General features: G+C 42.1%; 1 protein-coding gene across 2 annotated transcripts in view; it reads right to left on the reverse strand.

Moving 5' to 3' along the window:
- The window catches only part of Fbxw8 (F-box and WD repeat domain containing 8), a 105,122-nt gene that overhangs the window by 9,523 nt on the left and 70,838 nt on the right, over positions 1-24,761 (reverse strand). For both annotated transcript variants that reach the window (XM_010604104.3, XM_010604103.3), the window contains exon 8: positions 7,632-7,759. In XM_010604104.3, the coding sequence (XP_010602406.1) occupies positions 7,632-7,759 (128 nt within the window). The remainder of the gene's footprint in view (positions 1-7,631; positions 7,760-24,761) is intronic.

Genomic DNA, 24,761 nt, shown 5'->3' on the forward strand with positions numbered 1-24,761 from the left:
TGGGCAGGAAAACGTGCTGGAACTGAGAGGGAGGCACGCTCTGGTTGGTCCTGTGCTAAGAGCTTTGAATAACTTATTATAACACTTGCAGATGGAGCAAATGCAACATTTACACCCCGCTCTTGGGCTCTCTAACAGCAGGCAGCGTACCACAAGCACACAACAACTTTCTACTTGTCAGGCAGGAAGGAAGCTCAGGGATTCTTTAATTATGGGTCACACACAACTCAGGGATTGTTTTCTATTGGTTTGGATTAAACAGTCCCATACAAAAATTTGGTGGCAAACTGAAACTCTGGCTTGGCAGTTTTCATTAAGAAGGAGCTGACCTTTGGCTATATTTCTATCCAGAAAATAAAGGCGATAAGCAACAAAACATTGAAATGCAGGGTTTTTTTAAAAATGACCAAATTAATCAAGAACACTGATTTTTTTAAAAAGAAATCAATATGTGATTCTATTAGATCTCGTTGAACCTGAGCTATTAAAGAGGATTTTAAAGATAACCTTCCCTGCCAAAATCAATAGCTTTATCTATATAGCACTGATGTTGGCCTTAATGAGTGATTCATTTTAAACACCAACTGGAAAAGCATGTATTTTCAGGTAATCTGCTCAATTCCCTCCAATTAGTGAGCTAGGCTAAGGTTAGCATACTGTGTTTTAAAGCTGTTTTGAGGAATAGAGTTCTCTGTACTTAGAACATAAAATCAACATGGTCAAGAGTAACAAGTGCTACGGAATGCTCTCTAAACCTTTCTGGACCTCAGTTTCTTCTGCTGGAGCAGCACTAGATGGTCTTGAAGAATCTTAAGCCCCAAATACTGAGATTTACAGCAAGGCAACCTTTGAACCATGGTGGTCGTGGATCTACTGATACAACAACAAGGCACCTGATCCTAAGTCAGAAATACCAAAACTTTTAATTTTAATATTTAAAATGTTTACCATATGAGTGTTTCATATACCCATGTTGCACATAAAGATTCCAACACAAGCTTATTTTCATGCCTGTGTCCAAATTCTGGAAGCTTATTGTATATACCTAGCATATCTTAATCAAAAAGCCACAGGGGCCAGGGATTTAGCTCAGTGGTGCCACCGCCTGCCTCACAAACTCAAGATCCCAAGTTTGATCACCAGTACCAAGGGGGAAAAAAAAAAGCAGCCATAGGTAATCAAGACTGTGGAGGGCCGGAGATTTAGCTCAGAGGTTTGGTGGCTGCCTTGCGAGCGCGCAAGGATCCGAGTTCAATCCCTGGTACCAAAAAAAAAAAAATAAATAAAATGTGGTACTGGCAAAACACAGACATACAGGGCTAGGGATTTAGCTCAGTGGTGCTGTCACCTGCCTCGCAAGCTCAAGGACCAGAGTTTGATCCCTGGTACAAAAACAAAAACACAGACCTACAGATCAATGGAACCGAAATGAGAGTTTAGAGTAAGCCCTCAAATTTATGGCCATCGGATTTTTAAATATGGTGCTAAGACAATTATGTGAGGAAAGAATAGCCTTCAACAGATGGTGCTGGGACAACTGGGTGTGCACATGTTAAAGAACGAAGCCAGCCCACCAGCCCTCACAGCATACAAAAATTAACCCCTGCTGGGTCACACACTTCCGTTCAAAAACTGAAACTATAATACTCTTTGAAGAAAACACAGGAGTAAATCTTATGACTGTGGGTTTGGAAATGGCTTCTTATATATGACACGAAAAGCACACACAAGAGAAAAGAAAAAAAAAAGAGATAAACCAAACTGCATCAATATTAAACACTTCTGTGCTTCAAAGGATACTACAGAGATTGTGAAGACAACCCACAGAGTGGGAGGAAATATCTTCAAATTATGTCTGGTGAGGGAGACACACACACACACACACACACACACACACACTGATAAAAAGATAACCCAATTAAAGATAGGAATTGGGTAGATATCTCTCAAAAAAATACACAAATGGGCAATAACTACGTGAAAGGATTATCTAACGTTAGCATCAGGAAAATGCAAATCGAAGCCACAAAGAGATATCACGCCACATTCATCAGAATGACCATCCCCAGGACAGTAAGAGCATGTGTTGGTGAGGCTACGGAGAAACTGGATCACTCACACAGTGCTGGTGGCCATGAAATGGCAGAGCCGCTTTAGAAAAAAGCCTGGTAATTCTTCAGATGGTTTAACACAGAATTACCACACAGGCCAGCAATTCCACTCCTGAGTACATACACCCAAAAGAATTGAAAACATACACACACACACACACACACACACACACACACACACAAAAAAAAAAAAAAAAAAAAAAAATAATAAAAAAAAAAACACATTATAAAAAAGTCATCAACAAAATATACATTAAACAACACCAACAAAAAAAAAAAAAAAAAAAAAACATATATTATGATAATAGCAGCATTATTCATGAGAGGCACAAGGTGCAAACAACCGAAATTCCATTAACTAATGAACGGGTAAATGAAATGAACATGGTCTATCCATACAATAGGATATTATTTGACCATAAAAAGGAATGATGTACTGATTCATGCTACTGTGCGGTTTATCTTGACAACAATATGCTAAGTGGATGGACCCAGTCCCAAAGGCTCATAACTGATTTTATTTGGATGAAATGTCTAGAACAGGTAAATTCATCCAGAAAGAAAGTAGATTAGTGGTTGCATAGTGCTGGACAGATTAGAGGAAACAGGCAATGACTGTTAATGGGTATATTGCTTCTATCTGTAGTGATGAACCCATTCTAAAACTGATTTTGAGTCTGTTGTATGTTAATTATATCTCAATAAAAATATAAATAAGAAAATAAAAGGGTAAAGCAAAAAAAAAATAAGACTGTGGTGATGGGTATGTAAACTTATCTCACTAAAAACACTAAATTATGAAAATTTAAACTGCTGAATTATATGGTACATGAATTCTATCTCAATAATGTTGCTAAAAATAAAAAACAAGAATAGGCTGCAGGATTTACAGGGTTAGCTTTAGCAAGCAAGCCAGTAACAGCTGACATTTGCCCTTGGCCCCAACTCTTACCCCGATTCTCCCCAACAAAGCACACAGCTAGCTTCTTCATCCTAGACCCTTGAGGTCATGTGTGGGGATGAGCAGACCACAGGTGGGAAGGCCCAGAGCAGCCCAACAGGAAGGAACCACGTTCAGCACAGCCTTCAATGGCCAGTTACAGTGTTAGTTAAACTGTGGACAAGAAAGTGGGAGTCCCATTGCAGCCAAGACACAGTAAGCCCAATGCTGCCTCTCTCAGGCTGACCACCACCAAAACCCACGAATGAAGTAGGAAAACCAGGCTGCTGGGACTGCGGCAGGTAGGCTCAAGTGATGGTCATGGAAGAGAGTCCCAACTGGGGAAGTGCTGTGCAGGGAAGCATTTCCCTCTCTTTCCAGAGTTTTTTATAGCTTTGCCCACTGGGCTCCCCTAATGTTCATGGCGGTGTGGGATGTGGTATGGGAGGGTACAACTCAGGTGGAAACCTTACCTTTCTAACCAGAGGAATCAATGAAAGGGACCCCTGCAGACCAGAGAGTGGGTGTGGGAGTCTTTTGGGGATTTCCCTTCTCTTTTCTTTTGTAGCTCTACCCAAGAATAGTTCTCAGTCACAGAGCAATGTGGAGCTGGTGACGTGGGCAGGCAAAATCACAGAAACCCCATCTTCTGACCAGAGGACCAGAGAAAGGGGCCCCCAAGTGCTGGAAAGTGTGAAGACTAGGAAAGGGGGAGGAAGAAGGGGACCCCACAACACTGAGTGAGCATGCATGAGCCCCAGGCTCATCCCGGAGTATGCAGGACAGATCCAATGGCTTAGCAATGGCTTTGAGAACTCAACTGAGATTGAAAACCCTGCCAAGCTTCAGACTAAGCCCTGCATAGCTTGTGGGTGGGTCATGCCAAAACAGCACAGCACAGGCTCTGGAAATTGGACCGACACCGGAGGCACCTCCCACAAAAAGCAGGATGGCACGTGCAGTATTAATCTAACTAGGGTGATAGCCTGCTTAAAAAAATTACCCTTCTCCAGAGAATTATGTAACAGGATTCAACATACAGAATATATTCATAATGTCCAGGGTACAATCTAAAATTACTTGACATACCTCAAAACAAATACTAGATGTCAAACCTACTAATCTGGGGAATCACCAACAGCTTTAAAGCCCCTGCTGATGAGAGGAAGGTATAATGAAGAAGACAGTGCCTTCTCAGAAGAGAAAAAAGAACCCTAATAGAAATTTTGAACGCAAAAATGCAAAATCTGAAATAAACTTCTGGATGGGCTCAATGACAGTGGAAATGACACAGGAAACAGTGAATCTGAAGATGGATTGGTAGAAATTATACAGTCTTCTACCATAGAGGACAGTTTGGAAAGGCAAATAGACGAAATTCCTTTTTCCAGCACTGGAGACCTGCTGGATAAGAGCCAAAGGTCTAATACTCGTCACTGAAGTCCCAGAAAGAGAGGAGGATGAGTTCCAAGCAAGAAAACTACAGAAAGAAATAATGACTGAGAACTTCTCATATTTGGTGGAATACATATAAATTTAGATTCCAAACTTCAATTTAGAATTTAAGAAAAATTTCCTGCAGACTTTCTTAACTCATTCAAACTTCTCATAAATATCATAATTTCTAAGCTGTTAAATTATCTTGCCTTCAGTTGACACTTACTTTCATTTAACACCATAGACTGCCAAAGGACCACTATTTTATGCAGTGTTTAAAAATGCTGCCAAATGATTTTATGATGCCATTGTAAATGACATGTCCTGATGTCACAGATGTGAAAATATTAAATAACAGTAAAACAAAAAAGGCACACCTGGAAATAAATACAAAGCATATAACGTCAGGCAGCACTGAGCCAGACACAGACACCATGGTGAACAAGGTGGGTACGTCACCCATCCTGATACCTAGCCTTTCTCTAACATTCCTCCTTGCCCTTTCTTCATAGTGTACCAAGAAAGACAAAATACGCACTGAGAAAAACTCACTGATCTCACTCTGGGCAAAGCCCCTCTATCACACTCTTCAGCAAGGGGAGAACACAATCTTACAACCACTCAGTATCTGCCCTGTCTTCCTAGTCTCTGCTTTTTATCCTCTGTTGTTGCTGTTGTTTCTGGAAAGGGTAACAGGCTTAGTAGTTTTCAATTTTTAATTGATATCTATTTTTCTCCTCAAAATAAAATTCTTAATACTCCACCTAGGTTTGCAAACTACACAAACTGCTTTCTTTACTTTAATAAAAGATAATTTATTTTTGTCTTAACCGAAACAGTTTTATGTATCTTCAAAGTTCATTTCATTCTCAAGCTATTTATAAAATACTAAGAGAATGCAGTGGAAATTAAGGTTTTCTTTTTGGGGGGGGTGTTTTTTTTTTAAATAAGTTTCCAGAGTTCTTAAAATTTCACCTGTCATTAAGTGACAGCCAAGGACATAGTTTTCCTCAGAGCATTTCCTCAGACCACTTACTTCTGAAATAACACACAAGCTTACAGGCCCAGGAGTGCATCTCTAATGAGATCTTACTCACAGTATCAAATCTTTGGGGGAAAAAAGGCAAGGCTTCCTTCCACCACATTAAAAAGTCTAAATTCCTTTTTCCAGATGTACAATTTTTATTTAAAATAAAACATCTTTAACCCCAGTATTTTGAGTGCATGTGGCAGGCCCTACTATTCTGACTTGTAGCGTTTTCTTACATGAGTCACAGTGGTCAGAAAGTAACAGGACTAGGCTTGATTAAACAGCACTCTGGACGCCCCACCCACCCAACTAGAAGTCTCCAGTCTGTTACTTTCATCCACAGAGCCAAGGGCCTTTTAAAAAATGTAATACTGGGCCAGGGATTTAGCTCAGTGGTTCTGCCACCTGCCTCGCAAGCACAAGGACCCGAGTTTGATACCTGGTACAAAAAAAAAGACAAAGAGCAAGTTTTAAACCTAGAAAAAAAAAAAAAAAAAAAAAAAAAAAAAGTAATACTAGCTTTGTAATAGAGTAGACTTAGTGTGGTCAAATTTGGTCTTCTTCACACAAACCAGAAAGGCCTTTCACAGTGGGCTCATGGCTCCTCTTCTGGCAGCAGGGACATGCGGAGGCATCCTGCTCCAAAGCAAAAAGGCACCTGTACTGAGAATGTGTACGTCTCAGGGCCACCGCTTGCCATACAGCTGACTGTGGTCAGGACATCCTACCAGTAACTTTTCCTAGAGCTAACTAAGCTAGAATATGCACAGGTCTCTTCTCTGGCACACGGATTTGGTTTCCTGTGAGCTAGCCTCTCTTTGGCTAAACACCTAAGAGCTCACACTGCAAACAAACTCTGGGACACAATCTCCAGTCCCAAACCTTTCCATGTGGCTGTCTGCAAAATCCCTGTACAGATGTTCTCCAGGAAAAGGAAGTAGCTTCAAGGCCCACATGTGGAGATCCTATCAGATAAGCTCAGGGCACCCTAATCTGTTTCATCTGCTGAGCTGATGTGGGGCCATTTACCAAGTCTGGACATAAACTGAGCTCTGAGTTCAATTCTCAATCATCAGAATGTCAGCCATGTGAGGCAGCCTTGAGAAAAAAATGATCAATATTTTGCCCCCAAAAAGCATACTCACATTATCTTTTTGTTCTAAGTGGGAGGTGAGAAGCTAGAGAGGTGAAGGTCAGGAGTTGAAAATATTATTTGATAAAATAATTATTTTTGCAAGCTGCTGCACTGCTGGGATTTGGCACAGAGAAGTGCCCGCCTCACGAGCTGATACCCACCACCGAGCAGCTCACCACCTGCAGCCCGGGGCTGGGCCCAGGGGAGGAACGCCAGCAGACCCTGGCTTCCGGCCATGCTACCTCTCTTCAGGACACTGGATCAGACACAGCAGATATCCAGCCAAAAAAAAGGCAGAAAGAAAGAAAAGGAAAAGAAAAGGCAAGGGGGAGAAGGGGAAAACTAAAATTTGGACTTGGAGGGTCCTTTCAAACACTTTAATCCTTTCGTGCTGATGGTTCCTGGAGCGTCTGGGCCTGGCAGTGGACCCTGCATGGGGAAAATCTGACTCCCTAAACCAATGCGTTAAAGAGAAGGCAGCTAATCAGCTAAATAGAAACTGGAATCTGTTTACATCAAGTCTCTTTTTTCCTCCATCACCAGAGGGACACCATAGTGTTCTGAAATACACTCTTGACATCATTTGGCAGACAATCCTATTTTGTTGAACATGATTCATCCCTTAGGTTATTGTTTTTAATATTAGAAAGTGAGCTTTTAAATGCCAAACAAATTTTGCAGCAGGGGGACAGAAGATATTCCAAGTGGTCTCACTGGACCTTCCACCAACTGTGTCCACCAACTGGCCGAAAAGAAAACCATCCCATGGTGCTTCAGAAATGAAGCGGAGACACAGCTAGATCCAACTATTACCTAATGCAAGACTCTGTTCTCCAAGTTCAGAGTCTGTTGAGGCTAAACTCAGGTGGGCAAAGCTGCAGTGTGTGGCAGAGACCAGCCAGCACTCTGGACGTTGGCAGGCAAAGCCTCCATGGAAGGGCAGTGCCGCCAAATGCTGCCTTTTTGACTCAGACATACCTCCTGTCCATGTTGCCGCTGACCATGAGGTTGGGAGGGCTGTCCCGGAGGTTGACGCAAGTGAAGTCACCAAGTGCATTACCCAGCTTCGAAAGGCAGCGTTCTGCTTCCAGGCTGTACACCAGGATCTGAGAGAGGGGGAGAAACAAGGTGGGTGCTCAAGTCCATACATCAGACTAACATCAGTTTCCAGTTGCCCCATCACGCAAGGCACAAGCACTCCACTCTCCCCTGCTAAAGAAAATGTTCTGCACCCATAGTGACAGTGTAGGAATGTGGCCATTACAATGACAAATGGAAATACCAAAGATGATAGAGGAAAATCCCAAGTTCCTCAGGTCAAGGTACAAGAGGTTTATAGGACTCATAGGAAGAAACCAAATGGGAAACTAGGAATGTGTCGTTTTGTTGTAGTTGCTACTTTTGTGGTGCCGGGGATGGAATCTAGGGCCTACTGCAAACCAAGCAAGGCTCTGTCCTGGGGTTAGCTATCCCATCTCCGGTTCAGGTATCTGAATTCTTTTTTTTTTTTAGTACCAGGGATCGAACTTGGGTCCTTCTGCTTGTGAGGCAGGCGCAGGAACCACTGAGCCAAATCCCCAGCCCTCCAATTCTTTTTTAACAGAAAAAAAGGGAGGAAACGAAGGATCACTGACTACATCTGATTTGGAACTAATGGGAATTCTAAGAAGGGATCAGAAAGTTTACAGATGACCAGGGGTTGGGGGTGGGGCTCTATTCCCATATTTACACCATAGAAGGAAAAGAATGAACAGTACATGTATCCAGAAAGATGAAGCACAGTTAACCATCAAATGATTCCTTTAAACAAACTCCAGAGCTGGGGATTTAGCTCAGAGGTTCTGCCACCTGGACCCGAGTTTGATCCCTGGTACCCAAAAAAATAAAAAATAATACAAAAACAAAAAAACAAACTCCACACCAAACAGGCTTTTTCCCCACTCTCCCTTGCTAATTGGATGAAGCTCTGTCACACAGGTATGAAAGCAAGGAAGAAGGTGCCTTTGATCTCCAGACAATGGATTCATCATCTTCAACTACTTCTGATCCTTTTCTCCAGCAAAGGGGGCAGACAGAAATAAAGGATGAGTATTACAGACTGCCTTTTACTAAAAATACCTACTAATCCAATGCAATTTAGTTCATTATAAGTAAGTGCTAGCTCTGGCCACTCTGGTAGGTGCTGAGGAGTTAAATAGTCCTTGCTCCCAAATTCACACTTCAAAGTGTCCAATGACACAGACACATTCCACGTTCCAAGCAAACCATCTATTCTGCTGATCATGTGGTAAATATTTAAAAATTAATCACTAAACTCAACAACTTAATACTAATGCTTTTTAGATTCTCCTCACAGCACACATGCAGAAATGGCATGCTTTCCTTAACCTATACACTTATCACTTATCAATGTTCTTACTAAGAAATTAATAAAAAATCAAATCACCTCAGCCAGGCATGGTGGCACATGCCTGTAATCCCAAGCACTTGGGAGGCTGAGGCAGGAGGATTTCTGTAAGTTCAAGACCAGGTTAGGCTACATAGTGAGTTCCAGGTCAGTCTCAACTACATAGTGAGACCCTGTCTCAAAAAAACAAAACAAAAAAATCACCTCTACCCTGAAAACCAGCAATATTGTTGTCAGCACCCATTTCTAACAAGCGAATCTTTAACAAGTGTAATTCCTGATAATTAAACATTACCATAATATTAATGAATGATTGCTAACAGCATCTAGAAGGAAAGATGACAACTTCAGAGTTCAAATTACCTTCCTTGTTGATTCATAAAATTACAGAGAACAAGGAGGATTAAGTTAAAAACAAGTTTCTGACTCAGGAAAATTTCAACAATTCTAAAATAACCAAAAATAAGATGCTTCCAAGCAAGAATATAGAAATAAACCTATTTTCAGCTAATAACCTAAAAACCCATTAATGGAAGGACAAGAAAAAATTTAAACACAGCAACTTGATAGTGCATCAGAAAGCTAGTATTTTGTGACAATTTCAAAATGGCTATATTTCTAATGCTCCCAACATAAAGAAACAATCAAGCCTGAAACAGTGGATAGGCCAGTTACCCAGATCTGATCATCACACATTGTATACACGTACTGACATGTCACGCTATACTCTATAAATACATACCATGTGTCAATTTTAAAAATATTTGCTAACTTTTTAAAAAAAGTAGTCTTTTGCACCTATCATTATAGAGCTTTCAGTATTTGTACTCCATATTTTCTTGTTTATAAAAAATACTTCCGTAGCAGGAAGCTAGTCCTCTAATTGGAAACAAGTCCATGGCAAATGTAAGAACTGAAATCTGATACTGAGTCAGTTTGTATCTTTACTTTTTCTAGAAGTTCTTTTTGACAAGTAGATGAATCATTTCTGAGTGATACAGGGAGATCTAATACCTCGCCAAAAAGACTCTACAAATTCATCATAAAGACATCTAAGTCAGCAGTCAAGAGTCAAGTAGTTTCTGAAATGTTCAATAATTCAATGAATCAGAACTAGCAAAAGAGAACCTTCACCACTGTGTTTAGTTAAAGACCACAGAGATTAGAAAACACATTACGGACTCAAAGGCGGGTCTTCACGTTACTGGTCCCTTAACAACCTTTACCATGGCTCCCTCCCTCTGCACTCTCTCTCTTTTAATAAGGTTGAGCAAATGGGACTTCATTTTATCTGAATGCCACAGACTAGTGAGTTTAATTATTCATGCTCACACTCTCCCTCTTGTTAAGACCATGCATTAGACTAATTTTTCTCTTTACTGCCTTAGTTGGGCAAGTCTCAACCCACGGCCATTTGGCTCATCCTCAGAGGTGTACAGATATGCTGGAAAGAAGGAAAACACAACCCATCGCTGCAATCATGGAGAAAATATTCTTCACTAATGTGACCACCAGGTCAATAGACACTGTTGGGATTTTTTTCTGTTAAGTACTAAATGTATATTAGGGGAGAGTTTAGCCAGTGAGTACAGACAAATTTTTATTGGCATTAGATACTTCTTTAAGAGTTACCCCAAACAGCTAAATTATGTTGAGATTGTTTGGTGTTCTGCAAAGATACCTACAGGAAATGCAGTGTGTAAACACAAGACACACAAGATGTAGAAAGCACTATGCAAACAATAACATCATCTTTACAAGGAACTTTGGCCGAAAATTTTCTAATCTTTTTTTTTTTTTTGGCAGATCTTAAATTACTACTGATAAAAATTAGTCTTTGTAAATTAAAGATCTTTTTGTTGGCCTCCATTTAAAAAGGGGAGTTACAAAGACAGCAAAAGAACCTTAGCTTTCATCAATTGTCCTGATTTCTCTGAATCTCTCTCTACAACTTTTTTGATTTCAAGCACTGTATATGACATCTCATAACAAAGGCTAACAATAACAGTTACATAACAAAGGAAAGTGCTAGACCTCTATATACCATCTCGCAGGAGTAATCTTCACAGTGTGATCTACATGTTTTTTAGGATTTTTTTTTTTTTTTTTGGTACCAGGGATCAAACTCCTGATCTTGTGCTTGCAAGGCAGGCAGCAGAGCCACTGAGCTAAATCCCTGGCCCATTTTTAGGCTTTTTAAATGCAACTATATTTCTGTGGGGGTGTTTCATTTGGGGGATAGGTTTGTTTGTTTGGTTTTTGGAAACAGGCTCTCACTATGTAGTCTAGGTTGACCTTGAATTTGCTAAATTGCTCAGGCTGCTTCAAACTTAATGATCTTCCTGTTTCAGCCTCCTGAGTGCTGAGTTTACAGGCATTCACAGCTATTCACAGTTATCTATTTTTAAAATATATGTATATAAACTTTTTCCCACATGGGGTGTTTTACAACTTGCTTTCTACTTGTTAGTCAACTTGAGTAAGAAATGCTCAGTTCTGGGTATGGCTGAGAAGATTACTAAAGACACAAGACCCACCCCCGGGCAGCAGTCACCTGAATCTATAAAGGGGAAATGAGGAAGGACAGATTTGCCTCTATTTCTTCGGAGGATCTGCAGTCTTCACCTTCACCTTGGAGGTCACCTCCTGGCTTCTAGCACAGACTCTTCCGCCTCCATGTAGACTTCCAGCCATCTGGCCTTCTCATATGGACTTGAACAGGCACAGTACATGGAGCTCCGGGCCTCTGACTAGATCCTTCCATCTCTAGCAGCAGACACATCTGGCTCTGTGGGTGGCCACTGTAAGCCCATCTTGTAAATTCTTATATATTTGTATATCTTTGCATTAAATCTGTTTCTCTAGTAAGCACGACTGGTACAATATCTATAGATATATCTTGCTCTTTTGAGTGGCTACACAGAATTTCTCTAAATACATAATTCTATAATGATGGATATTTGGATTGTTTATACTTTTTTTTTTTTGGTCCCAGGATCAAACTCAAGACCCTGTGCTTGCCAGGCAGGTGTGCAGCACCACTGAGCTATATCCATGGCCTGTTTATACTTTTTCTATAAAACAAACAATGCTATAATTCATTCAACAGCCAGTCAACAAATATTTATTAATCACCATCTATGCACAAGGCATTAAAATGAACAGGGACACAAATGACGTGCAGAATTCTTAGTTTACTGCCAGCTGAGAGTCTGTCTCCTCACCAGCTGCTGCCGGCCACCAGCTGTCCTGCTCCTCCACACCCGGGACCTCCTCTCTGTGGAGACCATTGACCGTCTGATAGCTGTGTCTTAGCAGCTGTGTCTTAAGCAGCAGGAGCAGTGTGATGGAGTCAGGAGGGAGGCAACAACCACTGGCTCAACATCTGGGACACATCAGCAACTGCCCTGCACAGAGGCCTGCGTCTTCCACGTGTGACCTGGAGCATGAGGGTGGCCAGATGTTGCTGATTTTTGTCCTTGTGGGTGGGGTGAGCTCAAAGCAAGCACAGCCTCCTCACTCAGCAAGAACAAGATTTGACACTGCAAATTCTTCTGAAACTGGGAACTGCCGTTACTCTCTGCAGCAACCATGCGCTACATGCATATAGAAATCATGATCTCGTCCAATTATTGGTGTCTTGATACTGATAATGAGAAAAAGAAGGGTGTGTTTTAAGTTTACCAAAATACTGAAGGGTAGTCAGGAGGGGGCAGAAGGTTTCCTCATAAAGACAGTAGCATTTTAAAAGCTTTGCAGCTTAAAGAACTTTTGTTTGCCACCTATAAAAAGGGGAAATAGCAAAGAGAACAAAATGTCAGGAGATGCTGGACTGGACTAGACAGAAGCTGAGTAAGAGAGAAAAAGCACAGGAAGACGACTTGCCTGTATGTCTTGGAGACAGAGCCTGCCTGCATTTCTACATTTTCTCTGCAACACTACTGAATACTTTTGCTTGTCAGAAAGCAAATTCTGGAGGGTAGAGCCAGAAGTCTCACATTCTCCTTTCCCCCTACTCCCACAGACTCTGTGCTCATCTCCATGAAGCCCCAAGCTTACCAGGGTGGGAGGTATTTACTGTCTCCAGGCTCATCTAGGGTTCCTGTGGGGCCAACCTGATCCTGAGTGTGCACCGTCCTCCTCCTACTCTCTCCTAGACCAGTGGCTCTCAAACACCGAGGGTGGTAGAGTCCCTGAGGAGACTGTGGCCTCGGTGGGTTAGGTACAGCTTACCAAGCCCTGGACCACGCACTGGAAACACTAGCTCAGATTGGGGTGTAAGTTCTGTGGGACAGAGCTCCTGTCACGCATTCACTCCTGCAGCAGGTGCCTGAGCTGTGTGAGTCCCACCATCCCTGCATCTTTCTAAGTGCTTGCATTTGTGCTTGCAGATAACTGACCCAGGCACCATAACAGGCAAACCCAAAGCTTACCCCACTCTGGGGTCCAAGAAATCCCAATATTCCTCTTATTGCTTAACAAGTGTCTCCAACTCCAGGACATCTGATCCTGCTGCTGGCTTACACAAAGGAACTGTTTCATTTTACCCAAACAGAGGAAGCTTCTGCAGATACCTCTCTGCAATGTCCATGTTCCAGGACACCTGAACTGCACTGGTTCTATCACATGGGTCCTGAGCTTCTACTGCTGACAAAGTGGCAGCCTCACACTCCTGGAAACACACTGAAAATGCTGGACATGACTCAAGTCTGTTACCAAACAGTCCTTCCAACACTTGTTCGGCTCACAAGAAACCAGGTACATTCATGGGAGCCAAGAGTGATGAAAGCACTGAAACTGGAGAGCAAGTGAGTGAACATCAGGCCAGGGGCAGGTTTGGGATCACCTGTCAACATCAAGAGCCTGGAAAGCTAGGGAAACAGGACGCCCTGCATCTGGCCAGTGCAAAAGAGATCATCAAAACTGAGCTGTGCAGAAAGCTGAACTCTTGCACACCTTTAGTAAGAAAGCAAGTGTGGGAGGGGGGGATCTGAAAAATTTCCAAACACAGAAAGAAACGGTTTCTGAAAAACAAGGCAAATTAGACTTCCAAGTACACTAGAAATGTATCAGGTAGAGAATATAAAACAAGCACGTACAAAATGTTGGCAGAACAGAGGGAGAGGGTAAAAGGTAGCAAAACTGATTAAGCAGATTTGAAAAAAAAACCCACAGAATTCCTAGAAATTATAAAGTCAGTGGATGCTAATAACAAGAATTAAGACTCCAAACAGAATCTGTGAATGAGAAGACTGATTTGTGGAATTACTCAAAATGCAACCCAGAGAAACCTGGAAAATATGAGCAAGTGAGCAGAGAGGAGAGAATAAGCCGACCTGACACATATCTACCCTGAGTTCCAAGCAGAAGGAACAGACACTTTCAGTAAGATACTGCTAATTTTCTAAAGCTGAAAGGAAAGAAGCACCAGAAATCCCAAACAGGACAGATAAAGATAAATCCACACAAACACTGGAGTGAAACCACGGGAAAGTAGAAACAAAGATCTGATCTTAAAAGCATCAAATGAAGAGAAAAAGTCCTAAAAAAGAATGACAATTACATTGACAGCCAACTTCTCAGTAGTTTCAATGGAAGTCAAAAGCAATAATATCTTCAAAGGACAGAAGGAGAATCCTGTCAACCTAGAACTATAAAAGACCAGCAAAACTATCTTCTAAGAATGAGGATGAAATAAAGATGTTTTTAGATAGAAACACAGACAGCACCTGTGGTCAAAAGATCCTCACTAAAAAAAAAAAACTTCTAAAGAATGTACTTTTGGGAGACAGAAAATCATCCCAGAAAAAATGTCTGAGATGCTGGAAGGAATAGTAAACATAGATCAGGTGTGCACAGAAGTATGCAAACACTGACTCTATACAACAAAAACAAGGTTGGTTTGGGGATGAAATAGCAGAAACTATATTGAGTCCTTATTATACCAAAAGGTCAAATGTCACAAACGAGGGAAACACACAACTGCAGAGATGCCAGATCAGAGGTATGCTCTGGCATTATGGTCTGGACAGAACAGACACTTCTTTGGACATCTGCAGGGTATGTGGCACACAGGAGGCACTCAGGATACTTTCGATGAAAGAGAAGTTTCATCCCTCCCTCTCTCCCATAAATGTTCTCCTCTCCCTCTTATAAATGCTACACATCTCTGTGTGTATCTTTCCTTATAGGCAAACACTATCCTAGTGTGAAGAGAAATTTCATGAATACAAATGTACATGCCAACTCAATCTGCTGTTCACCAACAGCAACCGATTTAACTGCTTCGTGAGGGACAGGTACAGTTTTATTCAGTACAGATCTAGTAATTCTCATTTTGCAAAATGTAAAAGATATAAAAGAAAAACCCAAAGTACCATTCTAACCCAATGTAACTGACCCACAGAAATGTGAATTTAACTATAAAAAATGCAGGGTCTGGATGCTGACGTTCACACACAAAGCTAAGCGAACAGCTTCTATAAATTCACAGATGAGCTACAGTTAAAAAAAAAAAAGAGAGATGAGAAAGATGAACAATTGGGGAAAGAGGGAGAGCTAGTGAGAAAAGAGTAAATCATACAGAAAACAGCCAATAAAAAAATAAAAAAGCAGTTAATAAACATGAATAATGGATGTCTGATTTAAAAGCAGTTTACTCCGATATGATGTAATTTTTGACAATCAGCCAGAGAGACTATTTTGTAAGTCCTTGCCAGAGATAAGTCATAGCGTGAGGCTTGGTAACACGGCCCTATCTATGAACATGTGGAAAATGACTTTCACCGCTGTCCCAAAGGTGACTTTCTGTTGGCAAACAGAGCCTTGCCTCTCAGGTGCACTTAGCAGCAGCCACCAGCAAGATGCAGAGCTTGAAGAGATGGATCCCTGACTGAGCACAGTTCCCAAAATGTGCCCCCCTAGCAGTTTCCATGACATGCTTCTGGCACAGTCCACACTCACACTCGGCACAAAGGGAGAAGAAGCCTGGGCCGCTTTCATGTTTAAGTTTTAATTGGAGTGACAAGCCCACAAGGCCAAGATATTTCAGGGACAGGACAGTGTTGCTGAGCATCGCCAGGAGCTGGGTAGGCGAGGCTCGTACTCGCTCCCCTCCACGTGCCAATGCACCTGCAACCCCCGCTGTTCCAGGACTGGACTCTTCCCGGGCAGGCGGTGCCAATCACCCAGGCTGTGCCAGGCGCGGGGGTTTTGTGATGTGGGCAGATGTCTACAAAGGACCAACTGGAGGCCAAACTGACACCTATTGTGACCTGAGCCTGAAAGGCAAAGGCAAAGAGGATCCCAACCCCCATCCATTTCCCTCCTCCTCTCTCTCTCTCCTCTGAGCACAAGATGGCTCTTTCCTTTGCCTCAGGGATCCCTGCAGATAATCTCTGTCCCCATGCTAGAATGAGGATCAGGGATAGGATCACAAAGTACTACTGGTAAGTGGTTCTGTGAAATGAACAGGAAATGTCTGCCGTCCAGTTAGTCCAGTGAAGAGTGAAGAGATTTCAATTATTATGCAAATGTATGACTGAGAGCTGAAAACGCTCACACCCTCCTTTCATGTCACCAACATGCCTTGTTGTAACAAAGAGCACTGACAGTTTCCAAGCACCTCACAAATATTAACCACATGTGCATAATCATGGTCCCCAGGAGAACGAGTTATTATTAAGTCTGTTTTACTTAGAGACAACTCAGGCTGCAAACTATAACATGAATTCTTTAAAATTAAAGGAAATTTGGGCATCATTTTCAAAATGGAAAGATTATACGTGAATTGCTTATCACAAAAACAATCTATAAGCCTATAAACTTAATTAACATAGTATATGAAATTCTCAGGATCTTAAACTAGCTTGATTATCAATGTTCTTTTGCCTAGCCTGGCTGCTTCTAGTTTATTTCCAAGTTAGACCAGACAAAGGCTTTGGAGAACGTACACAGGACGAACGCTACTGAAGTCAGATCACTGAGATAAATGACAGCTGAAGGGGGAGAGTGAAAATTGCAGTGAAAAGTCGGAGCCTTTAGTGCAGGGCAGACAATCCACCCACAGAGTCCCCTGCACCGAGCCATGACCATTTCTAATCAAGCTATGTGGCATCACCACAGACCTGCTTAACGGTGTTTGGCAGACACTGTTTATAATCCCCAGGATAGGCTTTTCACGTAAACCCTTGCTAATTATTCCATTAGAGTCTCACAACCACCAAAAGAAAGATGAATAAACACTACTTTCATCATCTTATGCATCAAGAACCTTACACTAAATCATCTAAGTAACTTGCCCCCAAATCACACAGGTGACAGAAGTAGCTGAGGTGGCACCAGACAGAGCCCAGCCATTCTCATTCCCATGTCAGTCTATTAACATAGCACAATGCTATTTCCTTATTCCTGTCAAAAGTTATTAGTAACAGCTACTATTTAGGTGCTTGCTTACAAGGCCAAACACATCATCTCACCCACTCCCCACAATTCCCTAAGGTAGGGGCCGCAGTTTTACTCAGTGTATAAACAAGGAAGCAGAGATGGAAGAGGGCACACCTCTTACCCACTCATGCAGTTCTAGAACCAGGATTCAAGCATGGGAAGGTGGACTTCAGGTTCTTGCTCTTCAAACTTCTACCCCAGAGTACTTGAAATGTGGTGCCAGAACCAGCAGCAACAGCTCTGGGCACTTTTCACACCACGAATTCTTAGGCCCTGTCCCAGTACCAGTGGACCAATAGCTCTGGAGGTGAGTGTCCCTTATTTTAATCAGACCTCCTATAGATTCTGACCCCACCCTGCCACAGGTGAGAACCCCTCTACTATACTATACTACACTGTGAGAGTTTCAGCTACCAACAGGTTAATGGTTACCCACCTGAAACAGATCACTTCTTGCCTCCCTAGGGCCACCCTTTTAGGCAATCATGCTGAACAGTAACAGTGGCAACACATGAAATGCACGACCTGTGGGATGTATGAGCTCAGAACAGTTGGTGAGGCTTCTTGAGGCAGCTGAGACGCTGCATGAGCCTTTTTCTGAAAGGACATGGAGAGATGGAGGAGAAGAGGGAATACTATCGCTAGTCCTCGGTCAGGAATGACCACTGGCACATCCAGGACTGCACCACCCTGGCTGGAACAAGGGGCTCATCTTGCAGATGTGGGAGTGGGGAGCTGGGAGGCAAGATGGAATCTGACTCCTCAAGCTGAAGGTGGGCACCAGGGCCATACCCACAGCTGTCAGCATGCTACACTGCCCTGAGAAAAGCTGAAATGGTCCACCACTGGAATGTGAGCGTAAAGGTGGGGAAAGGGCAGGGCCTGTGGAGGGAATGTAACTCATGACATACTATTTTCACATCATTTTCAACATGCACTTTAAAACCATTGTGTAAACAAGACAAGAGATCACAGTCCAAGGAAATGCCACTGAGCAGAGGCTACCAGAGAGGAGGTAGAGTCTGGGCCAAAGTAGAAACCTGCAAAGATCTGGGTATATAATTGGGTTAGATCCAGCTAGTTTTCCCACATAGCTGGCTCAGTTTTTGATCCAGACAGGAGTAGTGGCTGGAAGTCAGGTGGCAGCAGAGTTGCTTCCTGCATGGGGCACACTTTCCACTATTCCTGGTCGCATTTTAACACACTTTAAACCTCATCACTCCTCTGGAGTTCCTTATTGCGGAAAATGATTGCTCTAACGTGAGCTGATCAGAAGTTGTCTCTTGTCTGTCTACATGGGGATATATCTTGTGAAAAGTAACTTTGCTGTTCATTAGAACTCATGTACAACTCAATAACTCATAAGTATAAGTCCACTTGCTAACAGTGGATTGCAGGTGCCTTGCCTAAGACCGAAGTGTTAAGTTAATAAATCATATTCACTGGCACTGGCATACTGCATAAAAGGCAGAAGTTCTCTATGTGATGATACTGTGTTAGTCTAGTTCAAACTGCTATGTGTATTTAAGGCAGTAAAGTATCTTAATTATTCCGAGATTCAAACCCTCCCAGGCCATTTCCTGTGTGCTCTCTTTTTCCTACTCTTCCCAAACCACCCCTGTCATTCTCAACTGTCTGGAATAGTGGGAAGTGCACAGTCCACCCTATAGCTTTCCACTCCTGGGGAAAAAGGGAAACATTTCCAACAGGCCTCCCTCCAATCATCACTAACTGAAAGATGTGGCCATTTTTAACATTAACAAACCGGGTTGCTGACTGGGAGATGTTTTCTCTGAGACTCACCTGACACAAAGTGACCAAAGCCACACCCATCTGTGCAGGAGAAATTAAACCCAAGAATTAACTCCAGGTTCACTCTCTACCATGGGTGTGGGATGGTGAACCAAGACAGACATTCCACATAAGTAATCAGGGAAGCCATTAGAAAAGATAAATAAAATGCTAAACTTAATTCAAAAGCTAAATGGGAAAAATCATCACATACTTCAATGTAATAGTCTTCTAAACTTTTTCAGAAACTCAAGAATCCTGATTAATTTGTTTAAAAATTAGAACACACAAGTGTCACTGACATACAAAAACTATGCAAACATAAGTACAGGCAAAGACATGGTGCCAGCTCTCTCCAATGAGACTTCACATCATGAAGGCTTTGATACAAAGTGCCTAAGCACTCACATTAACTCATTGCATCAGATATGCACAGAAGCTAAACTGACCCATTCCTTTCTATGCTAACTGCATTCTTTCAGGAAAATGAGTCTTGTGAAAAAACCCTCATGACAAGAATGGCTGGTGCATTGTGCCCACACCAACACTCCGGCTGGTGTGGACCTGTGTACCGTTTCCCCACTGTGGAAGCCCCTGGTGCAGACTTGCTGCCTCTGCCTGCACTGTCTTTCCAAGGCTGTGCCTGATGAGCTCCCACCTGACCCCAAAGCAGAGAGCCTGGCCATGTGCAGAGCATGTTAACTACCTTTCCTAGGTATCACCCCAAGTGTCCTAACGGGTAAAGGGCGTAACTTGCCAAAGGTTTACCTCATTCCACAACCCATGCTCAGTCTCCAATGGCGACATGACTATTACCTTAACTGTGGCTGAAAGTAAATTTTCCCTATATTTACTTTCTATAATAACTATATCCCTCTCTTCCCGGATCACTAGAGTTTCTAAACCATTTTTAGCTTCTATAAGAAGAAACAAGATTCTGAGAAACATCTTCCATAGAATAAACCTTTGTGTCTGTATAGAATACCACAGACATTCGTGTCTTCTAAGGCCTCTAAATTACAAGATTTGTTTTTTGTGTTTTTGGTACTGGGGATTGAACTCCAATTAGGGGGGGTTTTGCTCTATCTTGACAAAACCCTAGGAATCCATGGAGATACTTTAAGGTTTCACTACAAGTGAGGAGAGTTTCATTTATGCCTACTCATTACATTACTAACAATGACATAAACTATTGCTATCTTTAAATACTAAAAGGCATAGTGGTACATATCTATAATCCCAGTGATAGAGAAGTGCTATATAATAAGACAGGCTCTTGCCCTGCCTCCTTTTTTTTCCCCACAGAATCTTTTGTTTTGGAAATGTAAGTTTGTGGTGCTGGGCTCCTGCCTAATAATTTATCAGAATGGTTTGAGACTATCTGTACTGTGTGATCTTTCAGGAATGTTCTGTTAAGCTCTGCCCCCTCACAAAAAGGTTCTGTTGAGCACCACGCCATCTCAGTAATGCTCTGTAACTCCATCCCCTGCTTCAGTGAGCACACACAGCTCACAGGGCATGTGTTTCAGGAATGTTCTGGATCTCCATCCCCCACTGCTTCACTGAGCATGCTCACCTGCCCTGTAGGCAGGAGGCTCTCATTTCTGGTAGAGCGCTCAGACTCCTCTGAGCCTGCCCGGCTCACCCGTGTAATAAAGGGTTTTTTTTCTCCACCTCTTCAGCTGACCGTCAGATTCTCAAGTCTTCAAATCATGAGTGAGAGCTGTGACCCAGAGCTGCCACACTGCGCTGTGGCACTTGGCTGTAGCACGGAGCTGCTCTGCTCTGTCAAAACACTTGCACTTGGGAGGCGGAGGCAGCAGGGATCATCGTGAGTTCAAGGCCAACCTGAGCTACATAGTGAAACTCTGCCTCAAAAATAAATAAATAAATACTAAAACATATACAAAATGCACCTGAACATTTATTTCTCACCTATTTATGTAATTTCTCATCACTCTGGAATTCACCAAGTTCACTGCAAAGGTCTTCTCACCTTGTGTTCATCTCACCCTGGAGAAAACCACCTGTTGCTAAGTCACTGTTAAGGACCACCAGGCTGGCATCCTTGAGGCAGATGTCATGTGCGATTCATCTCTGTTTCCAGAGCCAATCAGATTTCTAGCATACAGCATGTATTCAATCAGGATTCACTAACAAGGACATAGACCTTAACAACCATGGGTTCTCCTGATCATTCAACCCAGAAAACTGGCCTCCAGAAGATATTTTTCTAATAAGAATAATAAAAAAAACGTTCAAGGTGAAGATGAAAATGAAATTAGATAGATTTTATGGTCATACAATTTTAAATTATTCATCCTGCTTTTAAAACATCATACCTTTACTTTCCTCTGGAATGGAACGTTGGAACATAAGAGGAGATGGGTTTCTGTCCTGGTTTAGGGAGGGGGGATGTGGCCATACTCTGTGAGCCCTGCTTTTCTGATTCCAAAGGCTCTCCTAGACAGATATTTCAATTCGTGACGAGGACAGGCAACCAATCCAGAGTCTCTTCACGTCCGCGTATGGGGAATGATTATCACAGGAGACATTAGCAATTATTTTCCAGTGTGATGTAAGCTGAGGCAGCAGTGCCAAGCAAGCGTCCTTGTCAAACACATTCCAGCCTTCTGGATTACTTCACTCACATCTCCCTGATTAGGATGCACGTTGTGTGCTGCTTAATACAATCTGCCATCAAATGCCAAGTACTTCAGAACTAAATTAGGAAATATGTCCAAATACATAGAATGATGCTAAGAGCCCTAAGTGGATCTCTCTTTTCCTTTATGAGGCATGAGGCTCATCGTCAACATAATGCTCCTAAACGAGGCAATTCTATCTTGTAACCCTCCACCTCTGGGGGCAAAATTTAATTCAGGCAGCAAAAGAATTAATAAAGGTGATATGGTATCATAAATGTGTTTTCATAAATTAAAGTATTTTTGACAGATTAAGGAACTATGAGACACAAACACAAATTTTAAAGAGATGTTTGGGCAAAGGGGGCCATGTTAACAGTTAACACTGCCTTCTGCACTGCAGCAGGACGAAGAGATGTAGACAAAGCAATTACTTTTACATTTGCTTTCTTTTACAATCACACGCCACTTAGCCATTGCTAAGTCTTTAAGGTCTTATATGCTACTTAAGTCTAAAAACCCAAGAAGGCACCATCAAAACTTCACCATCTTTTTCTGCCTCAAAGTAAAAAGCCTTCATGCGGTCCTTCAAACACATACCACTTCCCCAGCAAGACACAGGAACTGCTGAAAAACACCAATTTCTTACCCAATCATTTCTGCCAGTAAGCACAAACCTTAGAGAAGAAATGGAAGCACTGCATTCCTCAGCCCTTTTCAGAAGCCCTCAACTACTCAGCATCTTCCAGGGGAGTTTCAGCTCTGTACAACTCCACCGGTGACAGAAAACATTTAAACAACCTAAGCAGAGAATCCTGGAATGTGGGTACTGGACAGGAGCTCAAAGCTCATGTGTCCAGTCCTCTTCATTTTACACAAGAAAGAGGCAGGTCGAGGTACAATCTCTAAAAATCATTTACTCCCTTTCACATCCATGTATGTCACTGCTCTTTTCACCAAAACTGATTCGATAGGGCTATCAGACCTGCTGCACAGATTCTCAAAACAGAGAGCTGCAAGATAATTAGATCTTTGTACCTCTCTGTTGGCCTCATTTTGTTTTGATCTTTCTGTAAAGCCTAAAAGAGAAAAGGTATCAAAAAACTACCAGGGCAATGGGTTGTTCCACCATCCACCAATGCCCAAGGTACAACTTGCATGGAAGGCATATCCACTTAAATTATGAAAGCACAGGTGCCTTTGAGGCATAAGTCTACCTTGAGGAATTAATCCTGCAAATACATTCATGTAAACCAACTATCGTTTGTGCCAGCAAAACCCCTAGTGCGATCCAGCCAGCATTTATCAGTGTGGGCTAGCTGAATTAACCAAGGCATATAAGACCCAATATTATAAAGTTCCAAGAAACCAAAGCGTAATGCGGGAAGTTCTTTGTTAAGTCATGAGAAAATATCTCCAAAAGGTTTTGTCACAGGAAAATGCACAATTATTTATTTGCATTTTTAAAAAGAGGAAGTTGAGCACATATGTAGTAGTTTGGTAGTAAGTGCATGAACTACGTCTGGGAAGCTGTGCCACAGACTAGCAACAGTAACTTGGCTCCAGGAAGAGAAAGTGAGGGGCCAGTGCAAGGGCCTGGGAAAGAGGCTTCCCTCTAGATAGCCTTTCCATCTTCTGATGTATTGTTTGTCATGTTTATTTTTGTTTTTTTCCCATTGTAGGTTTTTCAGTTTTTATTTATTAGTTCATGTCTGTATTACCTAATGATTATACTCCTTGTGCGCAGTTGGCACATGTATATAACACATTCTACCTTTCAATTTCTGAATCAGAAGAATATATTACCTACTCAGTAAGTAATTTTTAAAAAATGTTTAGAAACTTGACATTCTAAGAAAGGATAAAAGTAGATAACAGGCATTTCTCCTATGACTTTATGTGGCCAAAAAAAATGCTGGCAAACCCAACTGTGGCTCCCCAAATTCTGACCTCTGAAACCCAAGTCGCAGAACCCCTGCCCCACAGACAAACCTAGATGTCTATAGCACTGACTCTCTAGGCCCTTCCTTCTTGAGCTGGAAGGGGCCCACGAACTAGCTATATTCACAAGCCCTTCATTAACAATTAACAGATCAGCTTTTGCTGAATCACTTGGTTGTTTACTTAGAAAGGTATGTTTATTAACAGAGCATGGTTTCTTGACAACTACCAGTTTGCTGAAATCTCTGTTTTAACACTGCAATGCCAGGAACGCAACTGGTGCTGTTAGTGATGACCACACGACAGGTTGGCTAGTTAGATATATGAAAGGATGAATTTCAACATTATTACTTAATGTTCATGCAGCTGTGGTGCCTAGACAGTGCTAAGTGGCCAGCATATGGTGTTAGGCCATTCTCCAGCTAAACACCAGCACCTCTGGAGTGCTTCTATGGGATAGGAAGATTTGAGTTCCTGACTCCAATTTTATTTTAGCACTTGGATTTCACAGTCTACTTTTATTAGTTAATCAATAATGCACTACAGCTACACTCCAATTCTGTTCAGGTACAAACAAAGGCAACGTAAACTCTGTTTTCACAAAGTCTACACGTGAATTCCATATAGAGAAGCCAGGGGCACAGGCACAAATCGGCCTGTCTATAGCTCCAGGCAAAATCTACTGCTCACTGCCTCACACCCGCCTAATAAAATGTGTGGGGACTCACACTGCCAGGCTGAACCACAAATACAGCCAAAACATGGTATTCCCAAGCAAAGTGCCACCGGGCCTTGCTCATGAAACTATTTGGGAATTACGACATCACATTATAGCATAGCAGGATGACACTAAGCCACCCATGATATGGCTTAATTCAC

This window comes from Fukomys damarensis, unplaced genomic scaffold (assembly GCF_012274545.1).
Source record: "Fukomys damarensis isolate Sample0158 unplaced genomic scaffold, DMR_v1.0_HiC HiC_scaffold_12, whole genome shotgun sequence".
In the NCBI taxonomy this organism is placed as follows: domain Eukaryota; kingdom Metazoa; phylum Chordata; class Mammalia; order Rodentia; family Bathyergidae; genus Fukomys; species Fukomys damarensis.